Source organism: Mugil cephalus, chromosome 17 (assembly GCF_022458985.1).
Source record: "Mugil cephalus isolate CIBA_MC_2020 chromosome 17, CIBA_Mcephalus_1.1, whole genome shotgun sequence".
In the NCBI taxonomy this organism is placed as follows: domain Eukaryota; kingdom Metazoa; phylum Chordata; class Actinopteri; order Mugiliformes; family Mugilidae; genus Mugil; species Mugil cephalus.
In genome coordinates, this window is record NC_061786.1 from 13,296,555 (window position 1) to 13,317,112 (window position 20,558).

At 40.5% G+C, this 20,558-nt stretch overlaps 1 protein-coding gene across 1 annotated transcript; it reads right to left on the reverse strand.

Annotated features, from left to right (window-relative positions):
* Window positions 1-342: 342 nt before the first annotated feature.
* On the reverse strand, window positions 343-20,534 carry wdr25 (WD repeat domain 25). The gene is made up of 7 exons (XM_047611717.1): window positions 20,406-20,534; window positions 19,042-19,734; window positions 14,830-14,977; window positions 5,204-5,334; window positions 3,273-3,443; window positions 2,608-2,748; window positions 343-1,574 (listed from the first exon to the last, which is right to left on the reverse strand). Exons 2-7 carry the CDS (start codon window positions 19,720-19,722, stop codon window positions 1,353-1,355), a joined length of 1,494 nt encoding a protein of 497 aa, XP_047467673.1. The 5' UTR covers window positions 19,723-19,734; window positions 20,406-20,534; the 3' UTR covers window positions 343-1,352.
* Window positions 20,535-20,558: the final 24 nt, after the last annotated feature.

The following is a 20,558-nucleotide window of genomic DNA, read 5'->3' on the forward strand; positions in this document are numbered from 1 at the left end:
ACATTTTTTGATTAGAAAATGCCTAGAGAGAGATTATTATTTTTTTTCTTTAGGTTTTGACAAAACCTTGAAGAATGTGATGATGACAAAGTCCCTGGCTGTGTTTGGAGGGGAGGGCTGACTATAAAGGCATTACGGCTGCGTTGCTGTGTGTGTGGGTTAAGCTAAACTGATTTCCCACCACCTACCACTTCCGATAAAACTCATAACAATAGGCCAGACTTTGAGCTGTAAAGAAACTTCAGCTGATGCCATGCAGTCGTCCCATTTAATCTCGCTCACCAAGACTGACAAATAAGAATAACAATCTTAGTGCGAGATATACACAATAGTGAACAAAAGTAGGGGTGATTTTTTTTTTAATAAAACGTGAAAGCTTTGCAAGATACACAGTGTCAGAGACGGTTCTTCAAAGACATTAGCAGATAACAGATCTGCTGACTTTCAGCATTTTCTTTTTTTTTTTTTGCCAGGCTCGTGTTATCATGCGCCAAGAGATTATAGAAGATGAGAACAAAGCATCCTTTAGGCATAGCATCCTGTTTCCTTGACTTTCCTCCTATACCCCAGCCCTCCCGACAGTTTTGAACCCTGGCCTCCCCTGATCCCAACCCTAAAACTGTAGTGCACAGCATCCAGTGAATCACTAGGATTGGGTAACAGCTGGGACAAACAAGTTGTTGAGTTTTGTGCAACGGAGAGTGAAAGCACCAGGGAAGACACTGGTCATAGCTCTAATTTAAATGCTACATTTCAGAAGCCTGGATGGATATCTGATGTGTATATCCATCAATGAGAAATATCGAGAAGGTGCTATTTAAAACACAACTTTATAACAACAAAAATCAGTATTTTATAATCAAAATACTTACTTGACTGTTCCAGTGATTCAGTCTTGCATCTTTTGCATCACAACTCACAGATCTTGATCGTTTTAAGACATCATATAAAAGTTTGTCTAAACGGGGCTTAATTCGTCTGCGGTTTCTTCCTCGGCTTCTTCTTTGTGCCTCAATGGAAAACTTTGTTACAGGCGCTACAGAGGTTAGCTATTAAAAAAACACGTTTCTGGATTCCAAAATAAAAAGCAGAGCATTCAGTTGATATTAAAAGTATAAATTAATAATTTAACAAACACTTTATGCAAATGCTGGGCCCTTGAACCATGAGGGGATTGGGGGAGGTGAGAATTAGTCGGACATGCAGAACGTGCAAATGCACCAACTGTTCTTCCATTTTATTAGTGAAGTTAGAGTCTTGAAGATGAATGTGCATGACTTTTGAGTTTAACGGAGTCTTCCTTCTCACAGTCAACCAATTGCTTTTTGGTGTCCATATTTACTAGTCCACGCTCAGCACCAGACCTTAATCTCACCAGCCCAGTCACATGTGGCCGCGGTCGTGGGGAGGACGGGATGCTGAGACACGCACAGGCAGGGCTGGCTGTGAGCGCGGAGGGTGTGCAGCATACGAGTGTTGTGGTAGTCGTAGAAGTGAGCGGAGCCCGTGGAGCTGCCTGAGGCCAGGATAGTTCCATCCCGGGAAAAGTCACAGTGTACCGCATATCCTTCCACCTCAAACAAAAATATAAAGTCTGTTATAATACATTAACCTGCTACCGAAACTTGCCATTATTAAAAGTCGCCATTATTACTATTTTGTGAACATCAGCCTAAATGTAAAAGTTTTGACGTCACATGAACTGTGTTGATACTATTGGGACAAAATGCAAGTATTTGTACTCTGACAAAACAAAGGATGGGTACATCTCTACTTTCTCTAGAGCGTAAATATTCAATCAGACTGCTGAGCTTTCAGTGAACTATTAAATGTATTTTTCATAAAACAAAGACTTTGGTTTTTGTCTCCTGTCTATACCAGTGGAATCACAATAATCTGGGAACTTTTCAGGGCCAGCAACAACAGAAGGCGTGGTTTCAGCACCATGGACAGCTGACAGGACCCGAACTGGGGCTCGAGCCATTTTATGGAGACAGAGCTGAACAAATGAAACTTTAGTCCAAAATATTTTTTGATCACAAAGTCTTATTACTGGAGATTCTGCAGTAGCAGCTGAATATTAAGTTCCAATCACAGTAAAAGCAGTGTGGTACATTTACTGTTTGAATACATCTACACTGTAAAGAAAATATGAAAACATGTTGTTGTTTTTTTTCAGATGCTATTCTTCTTTGCTGATTTAGTGTTTCAACATTTGAGGAAAAAAAAATGCTTCTGGAAAGAGAGATTAGTTGTTTTGAATAAACAATCCAGACGTCACTCGAGCAGCTCTGCAAATAATGAATAGGATTTATAATCTAAAGTCGTATGCTCCTCTGGTAGCCGGGCTCAGTGGAAATATTCTATTGTGTATGTGTCTGTTTGTTTTGAGGGAGGGTGCTGTAGAGGAAGCACTGTGGGCTTTGGATCTACATGACAGTATCACCCAGGACACAATGAACGCTTGCTCTCTGTTTATAGAATAATTCTACTGTGTTTGCACAGTTTTGCGGCATGTTGTTGAAGTCGTGCGTGTCTTTTTCCGCTTTTCTCTATTGATTAGGCCAGAGCGACATCCCACATCCCCGGGCCACAGTCGTTACTGACCTTGTGTCCTTCGAAGCGGCGCCTCTTGTTCATCCTATAGGGCTGCTGAGAGGAGAACACTGCTATGTAGTCCCCATTGGTCTGGGCAACAAAGGACTCCTCCAGTGGGTGGAGAGCCAGGCTTGGGCACGTGTAACGCTCCTGGTGACCATATGAGAGGAGAAAGCATTTTTTTTTATTGCCGTTACTAGCACCATCATCAAGTCTTTTATTTCGAAGCCTCAGAGTTGCAAGTGCTGGACAGAGTTAACAGAAATAGTTTATAAAATAAATCCACTGCGTACTAAATGGTCCAATTCTATGTGACTGTCTAAATGTGCAAATTATACATGCCTCATTACCAATTTTATCAGGAGCTCCTCATATATAGGAAATGTAATTTGTCTGTTAAATTTCAAAGCCTTTTTTAAGCGGTTTAGCTGATAATTACCAGGTGTGATAGCACAGCTGGGCCTGTACTCACCTTGCCTTGAGTGGTTCTAAGTGTGCACCTTATTGTGCATGTTAATGGTTGACGTTAAGACCACCATTTTTCAGAGCTTTCAAAGAGCTGTTTGAAGGCGAAGACCTGGTTTGATCCCTCAGTTTGATTACAATATTTTAACCCCCTATAGCAATCGCAACTGTGTTTTTTATTATTATTATTATTCAAACAGATTTCTTACATGGTAGATCTGGTTGGAGACCTTGGCTGTGGTCTGGTAGTCCCAGGCGATGAGGGTGCGGTCTGCAGAGTCTCTGCTCACGCAGTCAGAGCTTGTTATAAAATCTGCTCCACCTCTAAGAAAGAGGATGTCCAAGGTCTGCTGGATGCCTGCTTTGTACACTTTCACTACCTGGAACCACACACACAGACACACACAGACTTTAGCATAACGTGTTTCAGAATTCACAGTTAAATCAAATCAAATTTTATTTTGACCTTCCAGAACAACTGAATGCCATTCAAAGTGTATTTTGATTGACAAAAAAAATATAAAAAGAAAAAACAAATAACAATAAAAAAAAAGGACATGGAGACTAATGAACACCATAAAAAAGATAAGTTAAAATAATAAAAGATCAATATAAATTCATTAAGAATAAATAAATTAAAATATAAAATATAAAAACATAGTAAGATATAAGAACATTAAAAGTAGAATGAAAGGTAGAATAAAAATATAAAATAAAATATAGCAACACTCAAAATTAAGATAGCAATAAAAGTTAAGAAATATAATAATAATAAAAAACAAGTTAATAACAATAAGTAAATAAAAAGAGAGAATATAAACTGTAAAATAGAATAAAATAGCTATAAGACTATAACATAAAATAGTGGAGTCTTACTGTGTGAAAGATCACAATTACTACATTTAAACCATTTTAATTTAGTTAGAATTAGGATTGTGGATGTTAATCATCTTATAAAAATCTGTACAGAAGCACCTAAAGAGAACTCAACACATAGAAAATATACCCTGTGTTTTCAATCTGTGTTAAAACATCATCCCACTTGCATTTCATAGTAAACTTACATTTGTGTTAAAATTGTTAAAATGAATCTTATTCAGCTGCTACTTTCTCGCACATTAAATTGGCAAAAACTTTTGATCAAGTGAAAAGAAAACAACAGATTAAAATCTGTACGCTCATTGGCTAAATAGGTCAAACTGGAGTCTTACGAATTTTGTGGACTGGATCCAAATATAAAGAAGATCTTAAGAAAAGACTGATATCTACGGTTTAAATAGTTTTTCAATGTAAAAATACACCACAAAATGGGAGATGAGGTGAAATAGAGACTCATTTTAATCAGATAGTGTTTTATTTCCACTCTACATGGAAAAATTTTAACCTCTGACGTCTGTCTGGAACTTAAACTGTTCTCGGTTTCTTTTTAACATTACCAAAACTTTCAATCTTTACCAGTGGGTTTCAAAACATGGCAGAGCATGATTTCATGATTCCTATTCAGCCTCCTCTGCCTGTTTGGCCAAACTTTAATGTTTTAAAGTTGAGCCTGTGGATGGGTCCATTCTTGATGAGGTGCTTTCACCTCAGAGGAAGACAGCCCAGGTACATGACGGACAGGTAGTCAGAAAGCTACAGCATTAACAATTTATTTTCTGAGGACTGCTCTACACATCTACAACTCAAATTGACGCCTGCTGGCAGAAACATCTCCACCGTGCTGAAGCTAAAACCCCCGCAGGGAAGCAATCCAGTTCGCTGAGGGGTAAAATTACACGTGAGCATTCAGACCTCGAGGAAGTGAATAGGATTATCATATAAAACAGTCCATTAAGCTTAATAGCAATATTAGCTTGCAGCTTCACGGGAACTATTTAATGCGGCCTGAGCGAAATTAAAATTTGCTTTGGACAATTAGTGACATAACTGTAGTGTCACTCCCATGCATGCAGCAGTGTTATTGAGTGAAATGAAGCGCAGGTCATCGTGCAAAGCAAATTATGAGACTGTACTAGTGTGCATTTTTAAGTGGGAAGGAGTTGCATGTGTTGGCTTTAGATTTACAAAGGTCAAATAGCAGTCAATGAACCGGAGTCAATAAAAATGGTAAATCTACTGTACGGAGGTTAATAAGTTTGACCTTGCAGATGCGCGAGTCCCAGGCCTTGACTGATGAACTGTAACCTCCACACAGGAACACTTCTGGGTTGCTAGGATGCAGGGCCACGCACATCACCTTGAACTGGTTGTCCAGTTTCACCGACTGCTGCCCTACGGAAAACAAGGATTTAAAGAGTAAGCATCACGATCAATTTCTTCATGAAATTGAAAATGTTTACACGCATTGTTCACCGTGACACTGAAATGAAAGTGAACCTGTGCAATATACCTGCTTCAATTCACTGAATGCAGATCAAATCATCGTATATCATGCACAATATTTATTTTCCAAGCAAACTCTTTCTAGGAAATCAGCTAATGTTGACATTGGGTTGCAATACTATTCTTGTCAACATGGCAGTGGACAAATATGCTCGCTTCATGCAAATGTACGCATGAACAACCAATCAGAGACATTTTATTGTGAGTAAGCTCAACTCCATGTCGCTCACATGACATTTATTACTACATCGCTCTTTCTCTTATGTTTATCACCATATAAAACCAGACCACATGATCTGATCAGCCAAGTAGATCATTGCAGGAGAATAATGAGCTCCCACCAGAACACTTTCAGATCAACTTTCCAGCACAAAAAAAAAAAAAAAAAAAAAACTGGGGTCGAGAGTTGTACTGGCTTTCAGGCAAGGAAATATGGCGCTTCTAAGTTGCAGACTGTCCAATGCGTTCTGACTTGGCGAGAGGTGGAGGGCTCTCTACAGCAGCTCTGTGCTTGGGCAGCAAGTGGTATATGAGATGTGACTCTGGTGGTAACTCAAAAACTAAAAGCTCAACCATTCGAATGACCTTTCTCTTTATCCATCACTGCACAGGTTGCATCACCTCCTGATTCCTCAAACTACGGCTAGGGCTGAGGGTCAAATCACAGAACGTGATAGAACAGCTAGAACGACGCTGCAGAGCATTTGGATTAATTATGTTTTAATGTATTAATGACATATGGTTATTACTAAGTCAGATGATATTTTAAGGGTTTATTGTTAGTCCTTGCTTTTCATAAGGTAGCCAGTGCTCAGAAACTGTCACCAAAACAATGAATTGGTTAATTAGTTACTGACATATGGGTTATATATTTAATGTTTTGGCTAAATTTCTCACCTATGGATGTGGATACTAATATCACTATTTTAAGATAAAAACAAACCAAAATATATTAATGTCTAGTATAGGTATAACTAATAATAAAATTTAATAAATCTCTGACAACACAAGACATTTTTCAACATTCATCACTTCATTTCAGAGACATAATGATTCACGATTCGTGCAGAAATAAAACGGACAGATTAATCAATAATGACGCTTATATTTAAAGCAGCAGCTGATTTTTGGTTTCGGCCACAATCACAGGAACAACATCAAGACTTCTCAGAAGGGTTTCTGTACACGCATTCAGACTTTTGATGTAAAACGTCTACTTAAACTTCACAGCCAAGGGAGTTAAACAGATGAACACAACAGGACGACTACTTAGAACTAACAAATGTTTGACACTTAAATCTAATGTACGCTGTCATTGTACATTATCGTATGAAACAGAATCACTTCACAGTCATAGACTGTCTTTAATGTATGAGTAAGTATTTCCCTCAAGTGGCAGCTTTGTTAACGATGAAAGATGTTTCTGACATAATATCCTGCTGTATATGTGATTTTGTGTTGCCAGGCATCGTGGCCATGATTATTGAAGACATGACAGATGTATAAAACACTTGATTGTTCTTTGTATAGAAACAGCAATGATTATAGTCTAACAGGGTACTGCAGAGTGGCTGGTTACATAAAACCTGTTGGAAGCATACATGCGTTTAAAATGCTGTGAAATTGCTTAAACAAACTAAGAAAAACACATCGTGTGTGTTTGTGTGTGTGTGTCGCCTGCGTGTGTGCGCTACATATTGACTGTTGCTATCAGAGCTGGATGGGAGGCTTGATTAGACACTTTGTCTTTTCCAGCTGTCAAGGCTAAACTAAACACACCATCAATTTACATTACCTCCGAGATGCAAATTCTCCTGAAACTTCTCTTTGGTTTATTAATTGAGCACACAGCGAGGATTGAATCCTCCCTGCGAAGCACGCATTAGATTTCTGCGCAGTAAACACTGTGTGTAATTAAACTGCGTGATTGCCTTTTCTGATAAATGCTGGGATTCAAAAACAAACTTACTAATAAGAGACACAGCGAATCGAATGGAGAGTCGGAGCCAAAGAGAGTGTCGCCAACTTCTTTTGAAATTCGTGAAGGATGTCGTGAGAAAAGAAAAAAAGATGCCAGATATCATTCATCGCGTTGTAACCTTCAGTTTTTAATCACATTTTTACGTCCCTAAAGAAAGCTTCACATAATCTGGACCGTGGAGAGTTTCTTCTAATGCCCCAGAAGAGTCCGTTTTGTTTTCCCCCACTTGGTTTAATGAGGTTCTGGGTAAAGGACCAAGAATCTGCAAGACTGCTCAACTTTTGTGTGCGAGATTTCCAGATAGCGCATCGCGCTGTGATTAATCGATCCCAGAGAAGGCCCAAACATCACTCCAGACAAAAAGATAAAACTGACAAGGTTGTAGCGAGGAGAGAAAACAGCAGTGTTTTGGCTGGAGGCTGCTTTATCTAAATCAATTTAAAAGTGTCACACTTAAACATAAAAAGAAAAACACCAACAGGCTTAGATATAATTAGGCCTGACAGCGTGCGACAAAATAAATAAATAAATAAATAAATAAAAGCTTCCGGGGAAAAAGACAGAATATGAGCCAGCAACTTTGTCAAAGGCTAAGCAAAGTGGGAAACCTCAGGGTTCAAATGCTCCTCATTAATTCATCGAACAAACAACAGAGACCTCGTACAAAACAGTCTTAGGCAGAAAACAGAAAAAAGAAAAAAAAAAAGCACTTCATTATACATTTCTTCCAGGGTGTTCTTTCTTAAAACAGAAGAATGAGTCACAGATAATAAACTGCACCAAACACGGACCTTATTTTACTTAATGGGGGACTCGTCCGCTCTCAAATGTGATCGCATTGATTTGATCCCAAGTTTTAACAGGCAATTTCATCAGCCTCACACTTCCCCGCTTAATTGGCTTACCCGCAGCGACACAGAGAAGATCTGTCATCCAGATTTAAAACTCGTGTTTGTGAAGACAATGAAAAATCAACATTCTCCTCATAATAAATAGGGCCCCGTCATGTTTTAATTAACCAAGATTAATTAGCTCGGTTGGAGCGGGGAGATAAGGGAGGACCGCAGCGATCTGTCCCTCCCGCATGACAGTTTGCTCGGAAGTCCTGAAAGAGCCGTGATCACGCTGTGGCGCTGACACACACACACACACACAGACACACACACGGTGGATGACTACAGAGCAGAGGACATTACGGATGATTGGGATAGAGGGATGAGCCCCTTAGAGAGGAGGGAGGCGGGGATGAAATGGCTATTCCATCTCATTACGGGGATCGGCGAGAGCAGGGTGCTGTCACTGCACATAAGCAAAGCGCTGACACACATTAGTTGATTTTGACAATCCAGAAAAAGAAAAACAAGCAATATTTGGAACTGGATGTTTAGCTACAGTGTTGATGAATAAGCAGGTGGAAAATCTTAAAATAACCGAATCATAATTTAATCTTAATTATGTTTTTTTCCTCATGTATTTCCTTTGACACAGTTTTTTTTTTAAAAAACACAACATCTTTGAGGCTTAGAGCTACTGTATAGTTAATGATGTGAAAGAAAGTGCAAAAGAACCGTAATCTCACTCGACATGAGAAAAAATGAAAACTTAATTACGAACTAACAACGAAACCATCTCCATGACAACTACTCGGCAGCCCCATCCATTAAGGGGGGGAGATAAGGAGCATGGCTACAAGATGTGGTTAAAAGCTTCACAGATACAATGTACTAGACCTTATGGTCATGTTTTTGTCAAGCTCCAGCACCCTGTCAAGAACAAAGGAAGATGTTCTTGTAGCTACAATTCACAACCTGAGGCAATGCCAAGCAATCAGGTTCCTCTTAAATAAACACAATGACATTTAAAACTAGGTTGAAGCATTTTATGAGAATTTTCCGCATCTTTACCTTGATCGTTTTTCCATGAATAGATTTAAATGAGGTTTAATTAGCACCTTCTCACTGACAACTCAGTGTAAAGAGAAAACAGAATTTGCATATTCAGATTTTACTAAACCTTTTTTCCTCCAATAATAAGTTGTTGATGACATACAGTAAGTACTGCAAACTGTAATGAATATTTTATTCACTGGGCAATTACAGCAGAACTCTTTGAGGGGTTAGGAGGGTAGGACCATTTAAAAGTAGAAAGAATTTAAGCACCGAGCAACTGCAAAACACTGCATCCTAGACCTCTGAGAATCGTTTATGCCGTACACCCAACCGATGTCTTAACTGCTGACTGGAATTTGTACCTTCGTGTTATTTAAAAATGAGATAATGACTATAGATTATTTAGTCATTCCCTGTCTTTTGAAATAATGGCCTTTTTTGTGTTCTGTCACAGGAAAGAATAAAAGCTGTGTCAACCTTGCAGGTTACTACTCTAAAATGAAGCCTGGATGCGGATATGCCTGCCAGTGGCATTCTTTGAGTAAATGCTTTTGTGCGTATGCTTCTGCATTCATTGTCTCGCGGTGCACAAAGCTTAAGGCTCCTCTGATTATACAGCCATGGTGTAGTGGTTTACTCTTGGAACATGTAAATCAAGCAGGAAGTTAATGCAAATTACTGAAGAAACTATGAAAATGATCAGTAGCTGCGTTTTCATCACAGTTTTTCGCAAAATAAAAGCCACATTTATGAAATTTCGGTAAAGTACAATTGCGCTTAGTTTAGCGCTTAGTGTTTTGCGAATGAGCTGTAACTCTTGGAAAGTCTAGTCTTGCCATATCCCATAATTCTGCGTCATCTTCGCTGACCCCGGTGATGGGGAAATGCGAAAAAAGTGTTTTTACCTTGCACTTTTTTATCAATATCTGAAAAACCACCCCATGAAAGCGTAAAAATGTTTTAGCGATAGGTTTTCCGAAATGTAGCCCTTTCTATATTGCCAGTTTTTTATTGCAATATTTAGGTTTTGCACATTTCTAGGGGTAATGGAAATGCAGCTACTGTTGAAGTGCTTATACCAGAGATTTAAATGGTTTTAAAATGTATTTGTGTTTTGTGGTGTCTGATTAAATGTACTTTACTGAACATATCAGTAATTAAAATGTAAACAGGCTGGATAAATTGGCTAATAATTTTATTTGACAGTTACTAATATCTTATACTTTCTCTTTATCAAGACTTGACTTAACCTGTGATGTGGACTTGACTTGACGCCCCAAAAAATGACTCGCGACTTGAAGGTTAAGACTTAGGACTTACTTGAGACACAAGTGACTTGATCCCATCTCTGGCTTATACTAATAAATTTAGTTTTCAACCTTCTTCCTTCCTACATTTATACTCTTAGTCCAGTGTTTGTGGAGGATACAGATCTATTCTTTAAAGAAGGCACCTTCTTGGACCTGACCTGGCTTTCTTGGAGCTGGAGACCTTTGGTGTTTCCACTGCTTCAATTGTTGTATCTGGTTGGAAGTGAATGGGTCAAGTTTTATCATTTTACATAAACGGTCTTAAATGTGACATTGTTCCCTGAAATGTTGCGCGAAACCTAAGGAGTTTTGGGATCCAGCGAACTGACACTTTGGTCATGTTGCTCAGATATGCCCAGCTCTGTGATAGCGTACATTACTCATCGATCTGTCGGTGGATTTTAATCATTGGTATCCTGCCTAGTGGGGAACCTTCCAGGACGGAGGTAATTTTCCAGCCTCTCTCTGCCAAATTTGAATCTACCTCCCCATTTCGTCACCATGTTATGAGAAGGGGTACACTTCTCTTGCGGTGTTACTATGACTTTTTGTACCTCACAGCTCATAACCCTTGAGAGTGAGGTAGCAGATTATCACGCAAAGGCCAATGTTATCCAATATCTCAGACAGTGTTATTATCAGACTTGTTATTAACTTCAAACTTTCAGCATAATGCCTCAAAGAGCTGCAACTTAAAGTAATGAAAAGGGACTCCAGAGGGTCAACTCATCTCCTTCTACCTTAGGCGTCAATCACCCAGGATGGTGGAAACTGAAATGCACATGTAATTAAAACTCTCTAATCACTCTCCAAACTGCCTACCTGAGGTTTGATTACATAAAGTACTAAAGAATGCTGGATGTTATCCTGTTTAATATATGCACTGCAATATACATCTATTTAGTTCTAATGACTTTACTTCAGAACAATTACAACACACTAATACACTGGTCTAATTAAATGAAAGTACTCGATAGCACGTTTCAAATTGCAGGGAAAATAATACCTCCCAGTATGACTGAATGTGAGGCATGCAATGTTTAGATTAAAAAAAAAAAAATGGAGCATCTTATTGCATTAATCAACTTCATCTCACAACTGAACTGCTGCTGAAGCTTATATCCAATCAAATATGATTCTGAAAAGCCAACTAGATGGAAAGCCACAAGGTCACTCAAGTACTGGCAGTACTTTTGTGTATTACTGTTTTTTGGACGGTGAGGGCCATCACCTCTGATATATTTTAGATTTCTCTTTTATCTTCTTTGCACTGAAGTTCTACGTGTTCATGCATGAACTGACGTACTCATCAACTTGGGGCAGAAAGTGGACACACTGTGGACATGCAGTGTTTTCCTACACCAACCTCTGCTAATCAACATTTACAAGTACAGTGTGAAAACCATTATCCCTTTTAACCTGTTCTCCTTCACTTTATCCCTCTCTCCCACCCTGCTATTGCTATTCAGCTGTGACAGCCTGCATGTGGCCCCCTGGGAATGGATATAAGACGCTGCAAATTAAATTGGACACAGGAACAACGGCGAAGACGGGCAAGGACAGCGGGGCCCACACACTGTTCTGAATGCGAAGGCTCCTCTGTAATTCCCTTTCACCGCGAACGCAACTGTGCAGCATTTGGTTACGTATATGATGTGGTGAAAGTACGGGGCTAGATGTCCTACAAGACTCCTGCTGATCATTAAAGGCCCCGCACACCCCTGCGACGAGAGCTCAGCTGAACAGAAAAGACTTGGCTGGCTTTCTTGTTAAGAGCAGTGAAGGGGCGTAAAAGATCACATTCATCCTGATTACAGTTTAACACGGCATACGCTCAGCCTTCCCAATCTAGTGTTGCTGCATAAACGGCTTCATTAATTTTTCAAATATCAGTGTAATAACTATGCCAGCTGCACCTTGGTGCTACCCTCTTGTGAGTAAAATCCTCTGTAAAAATGGTTCCTCTGGACCTTTCCATGCTACGATGATGGGTCCAACTCCCTCTATTTAAATCATCATGATGATAATTATGCATGTAGCTCACCCCCTATGTTCTTCTCAGTGTTAGGCCATGATTGATTGTAAAGTATTGCATCTCTGCTGTATTAAAATGCATAACAACTCTGTAGAAACTGGACTGGAATTCCCAACTCCCATCTTAATATGCAACAAAATTTTATTCATCTCACGGCATCGTAGGAATGCACTCTTATTGCCCTCGTGCCAGGACACACATGCAGATCCTCATCCTCAAAAACATTCAATTTCAATTTCCGCAAGACCGATGCAGACGTCATGGACGACGGTTGCGTAGAAGTTTGATTTTACTTCGAAGCTGTTAATCTGAGTCTCCTTTGACAGCGGTGAGCCAGGCGACGGCAGCCACCAAACTATACGACCACATTTGTTTGTTTATGGTCGCGGTTAGTGACGTCCCAGTATAAGGTCATGGTAACTGCTCCTGTGGTGATGTATCCATTATTGATCCCCTTCCTGGAGCTGCCTGTGTGTTTAATGGGCTAGCCAAGCTATTATCCGTAGGCTTTATTGGCAGTATTGACACGCATGCTGAGAGGGGAAGTGCAAACGGTAGCAAGTCATCGCAGTCATTTGTTGACCGAAGAGATATAGACGCCACAGGCGGTTCAAAGGAATGCCTTTTGTTCGTTGGCTCGAGACTGTCTTTGTATATATGGTTTTTCAAACACGCACCAACGCTATTAAATTTTGACAGATACAAGGACTTGGAGATTATTTCGGGTAACTCTTCTCACAAACATTCACAGCTTTGTAGAGATCCATCATCACCATCGTTTCGGGCTGCTGAATACGCACTCTTTCTGCGGTGGAGCGTCTACATGGGCTGTTCTCATCTTTTCTGCCGTGCCTGTTAAACGTACGCTGGGCCGTAAAGCACAAAAAGGTTTCTAAAGCAAACCACATAATTGATCTTCTTTTTTTTTTTTTTTTTTTTATAAATGTCACGTTGGAAATGCTTTGTGTGATCACACAAAAAGGCCACTAAAAAATACAAACAAAGAGCGGCAGAATTGGCTCAAGCGGGACAACGTTACTGTTGCCAACATGTACATTTGTTTCTATGTGAGTTACAAAGGGAGAGAAAGAGGGAGGTTGTTCCATTTTAGGGACTGTCGCCATTGGCGCGGATGTGTAGAATCCATTGAGGTTAATTTAACAGACTGACCTCCTACCTAAATTAGACAGGCTACAGATTACCAATAGTGTCAATGCAAGGTTTCCATGTTTATAATGGATAATAGTTAAAACTACTAAAAAATCTACTTATTAATAAATCATCTGCTTTTCAGTTCATTTGCAGAGTTAAAATAATAAAAATATATAACCCTGGAAGTAGGGCTGGGCGGTATGACCAAAAATGTATGTCACAGTATTTTTAAATAAATTCTAATGGCATCATTTTCTTCCATGCATAGCACTTGTTCACAACATTTTCTACTGGTTTAGAGAGGAATTAATGCAGTAGAGTGACTAAGGATGAACTATTTTACTGTGATAATAAGGAAATATTGTAGAAGTATTGTTATTAATCTATTATTCTGTCTGAAACAGTGTACTGCAGTGCAGCGTTCTGACTGCTGTGTAATAAAAAGCACCGGTTTACAAGTAGATTAAAATTTCCTATCGTACTGGAAAAAAAAATATGTGTATTTGGTATGAACCGGAATACCGCCCAGCCCTACCTGGAAGTGTGTGAGATGTTTAAATCGTTCACATTTTGGGAAAAGAAGGCAGATTTTGACAGCTGCCACTGAAATAAGTCACGACTACAGAGAGATGGAGAGAGAGAGAGAGAGCACGTGAGAGACTGAGAGCGAAGCTGATTTGCAATTCATACAAGGGATTTATGGCAGACTTTAAGGGACCGAGGAAATTTAAATTCACTCCACACTCAAATGATTATGTCAACTTTAAATTTGAGTAAGAAAAACACACTGAGATGTTTTGCAGTGGTGGGCTTGGAGAGAGACGTTTAAAGAAAATAAGCGCAAACTGAAATTAAACACTCCATCGCTGGTGTGGTGTGAAAATACGAACGGGGAGAAGGCGCACAACATTTTGTCTAATGTTGAGTTCTGTTCAAGGTTCATTCCCAGAGACTTACTTTGACAAAGTAAATCCAGTGCCTGTAAAGCTACAGAAAGAAGCGCTGCCAGCGACTCACCCGTCTCCACGTCCGTGATCACAGCCGTGTTGTCAAATGAGCCGGTGAGAAGGCGTCGCCCGCAGGGGGTCCAGCAGGCGTCACGCACGGCTCCCGAATGGCAGGTGTAAACCCTGAGGCATCGCCCGCTCTCTGCTCCATCCCACACCTGCCAGACGAGAGCACACAGCATCAAGACCAAAGTCACAAATACACCTCGACTGCATCCACAAAGTCAAGACAGTTTTGAAGGAAAGCTTCTGTAGCTCTGGATTCGCAGCGTGACACGCAAAAGGTTGTGGAAACAGAACAACTCGATCTGGGAGAAGCTGATTAATGAGTTCGTTACAGCAGCTGTGTTCAGTTTGTGAGTTTCTTCGACTCATCACACAACAGAAAAAAATGCAGGCAGGCTAATGAGTGACAATGACCCCTGCATTCTCTTAATAACCTCATGTAACATACACGCAATAGAAAAGAAAGATGGTGTGGAAAAGAGGAGACATCAGACAGCCCTGACACGCTGTGCTTCCCTTTACACCGACAAGAAAGAAAAAAGGACCCGGCTGCTTTCGATGAGGTTTCAAGACAGTTTTCCGAGACTAGGTACGTCTGATTTGGAGGCCGCTGCTCTGCCAACCAAAAGGCATTTAAAAAAGAAAATCCTGCTTCATGAATCATGCAGCGTGTCCTGCTGAAAATCTTTCCTGTACGCGAACAAGAACTATCGGATACAGTCTGTCTGCTTCTCTTTCTCGAAGCTGAAATACATTATGAAGAGAGATAATCTGAGCAACTCTCATCTAAATTCTACTGTGATGGTGCAAAATTATTCAGCAAAAAAAAAAAAAGCGCAGCCTGAATTCAAATCACAGTGTCTGATTAATTAATCAAAGGAATAACTACTGAGAGCTCCCATGAACCGGTTCCCCGGGGGGGCAGTGTGTTGGGTTTAGTGGTGTTGTATTGTCAGAAGTTTGTCTGATAACAGAAGAGGAAAGCCCTCAGATGCCTTCTGTTTGTTGGTACAGCCATGACTACACAACCATACTGTTTGAAATGTGATACAAACAGAGGCCTGCATAACGGAGATGTTAATCAGCCAGATTACTCCGTTTGGTTTAGCCTTCGATACGTTTTCCATTACTATTGATGAGAGCGCGGTTTTCTGTTCGACGCACGGAGATAAAGGCTTCTCCCTAAAGCCCGGCTTGAGATCCAGTAGGTGGTGGGTCTGTCGCCCACGAAGGTGCGGCACCGCACTAATGATAAAGTATTTTGCTTCCCCAGCCTTTCCAGAGCCACAGTGGAACTTTGAAGATCTGTGGGGCACTGCGGGACCCCTCTCTGCCTCTCCCTGTGTTCCATTATTAAATCCGACTCCTCCGTGCAGCATATTAAACACAATGTGGAGTACTGTACCGCGGCTCCCGCGGGAACCGGGGAAGATGGATGGACAGGGAAGAGTGACACATCAATATGGCAGGAAGAAAGCTTCACAAACAGAATGCCAGAGTTGCCTCCGGGGTGAGAAAAGTAACAGAGAGAGGGAGAGAGGGAATTTTAATTGCAAGAAGCTAAATATTGAAGCGACACATCTATTAGAAATAGTTTAATTAATTGTGCAATAGGATATGCCTCTTCTTTGTGTGATACTTGGCCTGGGGAAACACTGCCATCTCAAGGTAACACAAAACCCCTTTTAAAAATTAACCAACGATAGCATCGCTGCAAAGCTGCCAAGAATATTCAACTAATCAGTCAGAACAAGTCTGACAAAGCTCCGTCTCCGAGGCGGCTTTGTATAATTAATAATAACTAACCACAAGCCAAACCATTCCGTGAATCCAACACAAAACGAGACCCGCGCATCGCTGGAAACAAGTCCTTGTTTATTTGCATCCCCCTTTAATTTCACCGGCCACTTAACAGACATGCAGAGCGGATCCTCGCAAATGGCTCATTGGAGTAATCTGCCTCCTAAATGACTCTTGGTAATTAAAACTAAATTGGTATTCGTGTTATCAACTTAAAACTGCTGCTTTACACCTGCCGTAGCCATGGTGACAACCGCTGCAAACATGCCGGAATAATAATAGTCTGACAGGCGGGACAGAAGAAGAGGAGTCGAGAGCCTGTGGGGAGCGGGTGGAGAAACACAAGCACAAAAGAGGGGAGAGTTAAGACTTCATTGATTGTGTCGCCCCTCTGTCTTCGGCCACAGAGAACAGCAAACAACGGCTGCAGACACAGTCCTAAAAGCACTGAATGTAGTTGCACAGTATGTTAAAAAGTACGCCACGGTTTACATATGAGCCTGTTACGTGTCTGTAAGTTGCTGTAATTTAAGCACTATTTGGTAATTTCCTTAACTCAAGTGGTAGTAAACAAAATTTCTTTTGGTTTTGGACTATTGCTTGGACAAAATAAGTTATTTCAAATTGCCACTGTGTACCACCTTTTTTTATTGGGTCCTATAAGCAAATATTAACACATGAACATGCTGAATCTGTAGGCAATGGGCAAATTTGGTAGAGACCAATCATGTTTGAGCAGGCTTTAGCTCTATGCAGGTCTCTGTGGGGGTCGTAACCTGACGGCAAGCAAGCAGACACATCACGTTTGTCAAGTAAATACCTTAAACAAAGCTGCTGCAGTGACTCTGAACTCCATTTTCTCATCTCAAGTTGCTACTTGGAAACTTACTGGCACATAAACGCAAGTGCCAGGATCAGTGGCTGTTATCAGGCGATAGCCAATGGGTTCCTATATTGCCTTTTTATAGAGGAAATGATTATTTGATGAGTCCACAAAATATGGAACGATTTTTTTTTTATTTTAGGTGAATGTGACATTTATTTCCTTGACTTATAAATGAATCATTATGCCCATAAAAAAGTATTTTTGCTTGAATATTCCTTTACTATCATAGTTTTAGAGTAAGTACTATATAGGCAATTGGTGCTATATAAATAATAACAAAAATAAAATAAAGTATAACAAAATAAAATAAAATAACCAATTTTTTTTGTATGCTGACATTTCCATTCAGGGGGTGTTGTCCAATTAAAAAAAGTCCAAACAGAACATATTCATACACGAGAAGCTTGAAAAGGATAGCACTGGGCGTTTTTCTTTTTTGTTCTTCTATGATGAAACTTGTTGCTAATTATTTTCACTCTTTCGGATAATTTATTATATGAATAATAATGTCTGCTCTATTTAAAAACTTCCATCATGAATAAAATAATAGATTTATAATATATTTGTGGTGTAAATTCAGTAACAATAACTTGTATGGCTGAAATGTCTTGTTTACTCTATTGAAATCACTGACAATACAAGCTCAGAGATTATTACTATGCCAGCTTCATATGCTCCTCTTTCTAACGTTTTCATGGAGAAGACCTGGTTAGCAGTCTGAGATATAGAAGAAGAGTTAATCCTTGCATACAAATAAACAAATCCTCTCCTCCCCTCCTCTACTAGTCTCCACCATCTGCTCCTCGGAGCCTTTTCCAGGTGCCAGAAGAGGTGGCTGCCATACTGCTGCACTTGTATGATTATGCAAATGAACTCATTCATATTTAAATTATTAATTATTCAGAGCCCTCACAGAGTATTGGTGGTGTACGTGATTTCATACTGGGGTAGAAATATTTAGTCACTGCCAGGCAGATAGCGGCATTGCTTGACCTTTACAACAGGGAAACGGGGCATTGTTTTCCAGGTGTGAAATAAAGAAAACGAGGGGGAGGGGAAATCAGAAGGTGCGAGACGGAGAACGATATGAGGCGGGTCCCATGAGTCCTGACACACATTCAACTGACAGTGACAGATATGATTCTAGAGAAAGTGGTTTGTGGTACATTTATAAATTGAGGCGGCAGAGCAGATATTATGTCTCTGCTTGTGACACTGAGCCAATTACACTGAATGTCAGGTAAGTGATTTCCCCATTAGACCGGTCCGATGCACTTGGCACCTGCCTGGAATGGTGTTGATAAATGGAAAACTGTCGAGACGGCAGCGTGCGCGTAGCAGTCGGCCATAACTGAGCATCCTGAGACGGGATATCACATGTAAGACATTAGCGCGCCAAATAAAATGGTTTGTTTAACTGTATCGGGGAGTTCAAACAAAAGATATTATCTGAAGCCTTGCACTACAGAAGAATTGAATCCTGTTTCTCATTTCTCCAGGAAGGGACAGTCGTATTGTAGCTGCAGTTACCTTAAACGTCTTGTCCATTGAGGCTGACAGTAGCAGATGACTGAGATGAGGCAAAGGACACCATTGCACCGTGTTGACTGGGCCCTGGTGGCCTCCCAGGCTCATCAGAAGCTTCCTGGGTATTCCTGCTGCGCTGGGCTTTTGAGCAAGATACGGCTTCAGACTTGCTGACACATCTGAGAGAATTTGGCTTTCCTTGGTCTGACTCCCTAGGACTTGGTCTGCTGGGCACTTTGAGTCCAGTGTCTCCACTGAAGTGGCAAGCCTTTGCCTCTTAGGGATGTACGGCCTGACACCAGACGGGACAGTTGGTTGTCTTTTTGCTGGGTTTGAAACACTGCCGGAGGTTAGTGGCATGCATGGGAGAGCGATCTTCCTCTGAGTTACAGGTAAGCTCAGGGGAGCTGCAGCATCTCTGAAATGCGTGTCTTCTGCTGTGCCACTACCATAACAGTTTCTCCCCCAGTCAGAACTGGCCGTTTCTGAGATATTTCCACGACACTCCACCACTGTCTGGTCAGGAGAAAAACCTCTAGGGCCGAGAGTTGCGTTGGAGTCATTACGAACCACCGCTCCTTTGTTTTTTTCAGTTTGGACAGAAGCTGCTGCAGTGGCCTCCTCCCTTTGATCCAAGGAATCGTCCTCTGATTCTGAATCTTCATAGGCCACTAATGAAGACATCTTTACATGACACTGAAAACAAAGAGACATCAGCTTTTGTGACTACTGTAAACTCGGTAAAGGCCCGATGGTGACATCTAGTGGACGCATGGACTCCTACATCTAAGAGTAGTGGGCAGGCATTTGAGCTTTTCGAGTTTTAAAGCAGCAATTTGAGCTTTAAAATAACCTCTCTCAGAAAGATAACAACAAATCTATGTGTTTGTTTTGACTTTTTTTTAATAGGAAATGTTTAGCAGTTACCACTGCACAAGTCAAGCAGGCTGGGAGGTACTAACTAATAAACAAATGCAGCTAATTTAATTCATATAGAGGAAGAGGAGAAAGAAATGGCAGCTACATGAGTTACCGCTAATAGTTAGTGTTAAACGTGAGCAAATATTAATCACGTGTGTGAGCTGTTCAGTCCATGTACCACAACCAAAACAGACAGCAAAAGCGAGCTAAGTCTACTTGCTGACTTCGGAAAGGGTAATGTCACTCTAGCTCATGCTTCCACATTGATTATCGACACCATTTGACGGATTATGATGAGTTCAAAATACGTCACAGTCACAACCTAAACCTAAATTACGACATTTGTGCAAAATCTTAGTCTTAACTACCAGCAACATGGCACAGTTAGCTAACCACCACCGTTAAAATTTCTGTGCAAAAGCCTCATATAGACGAGGAATATCTACCTGGATAATGCTCCGTTAGTTGTTGCACCAGCAGTCTGCACAATTGATAAATTTATCCGACTTGTGAGCGTTAATGGTGTTTGACATCAGTTACAACATCCCGCAAAATTGTTTGAGTATGGATGGCTTTTCTGAATAAAAGCACAGTTTCGA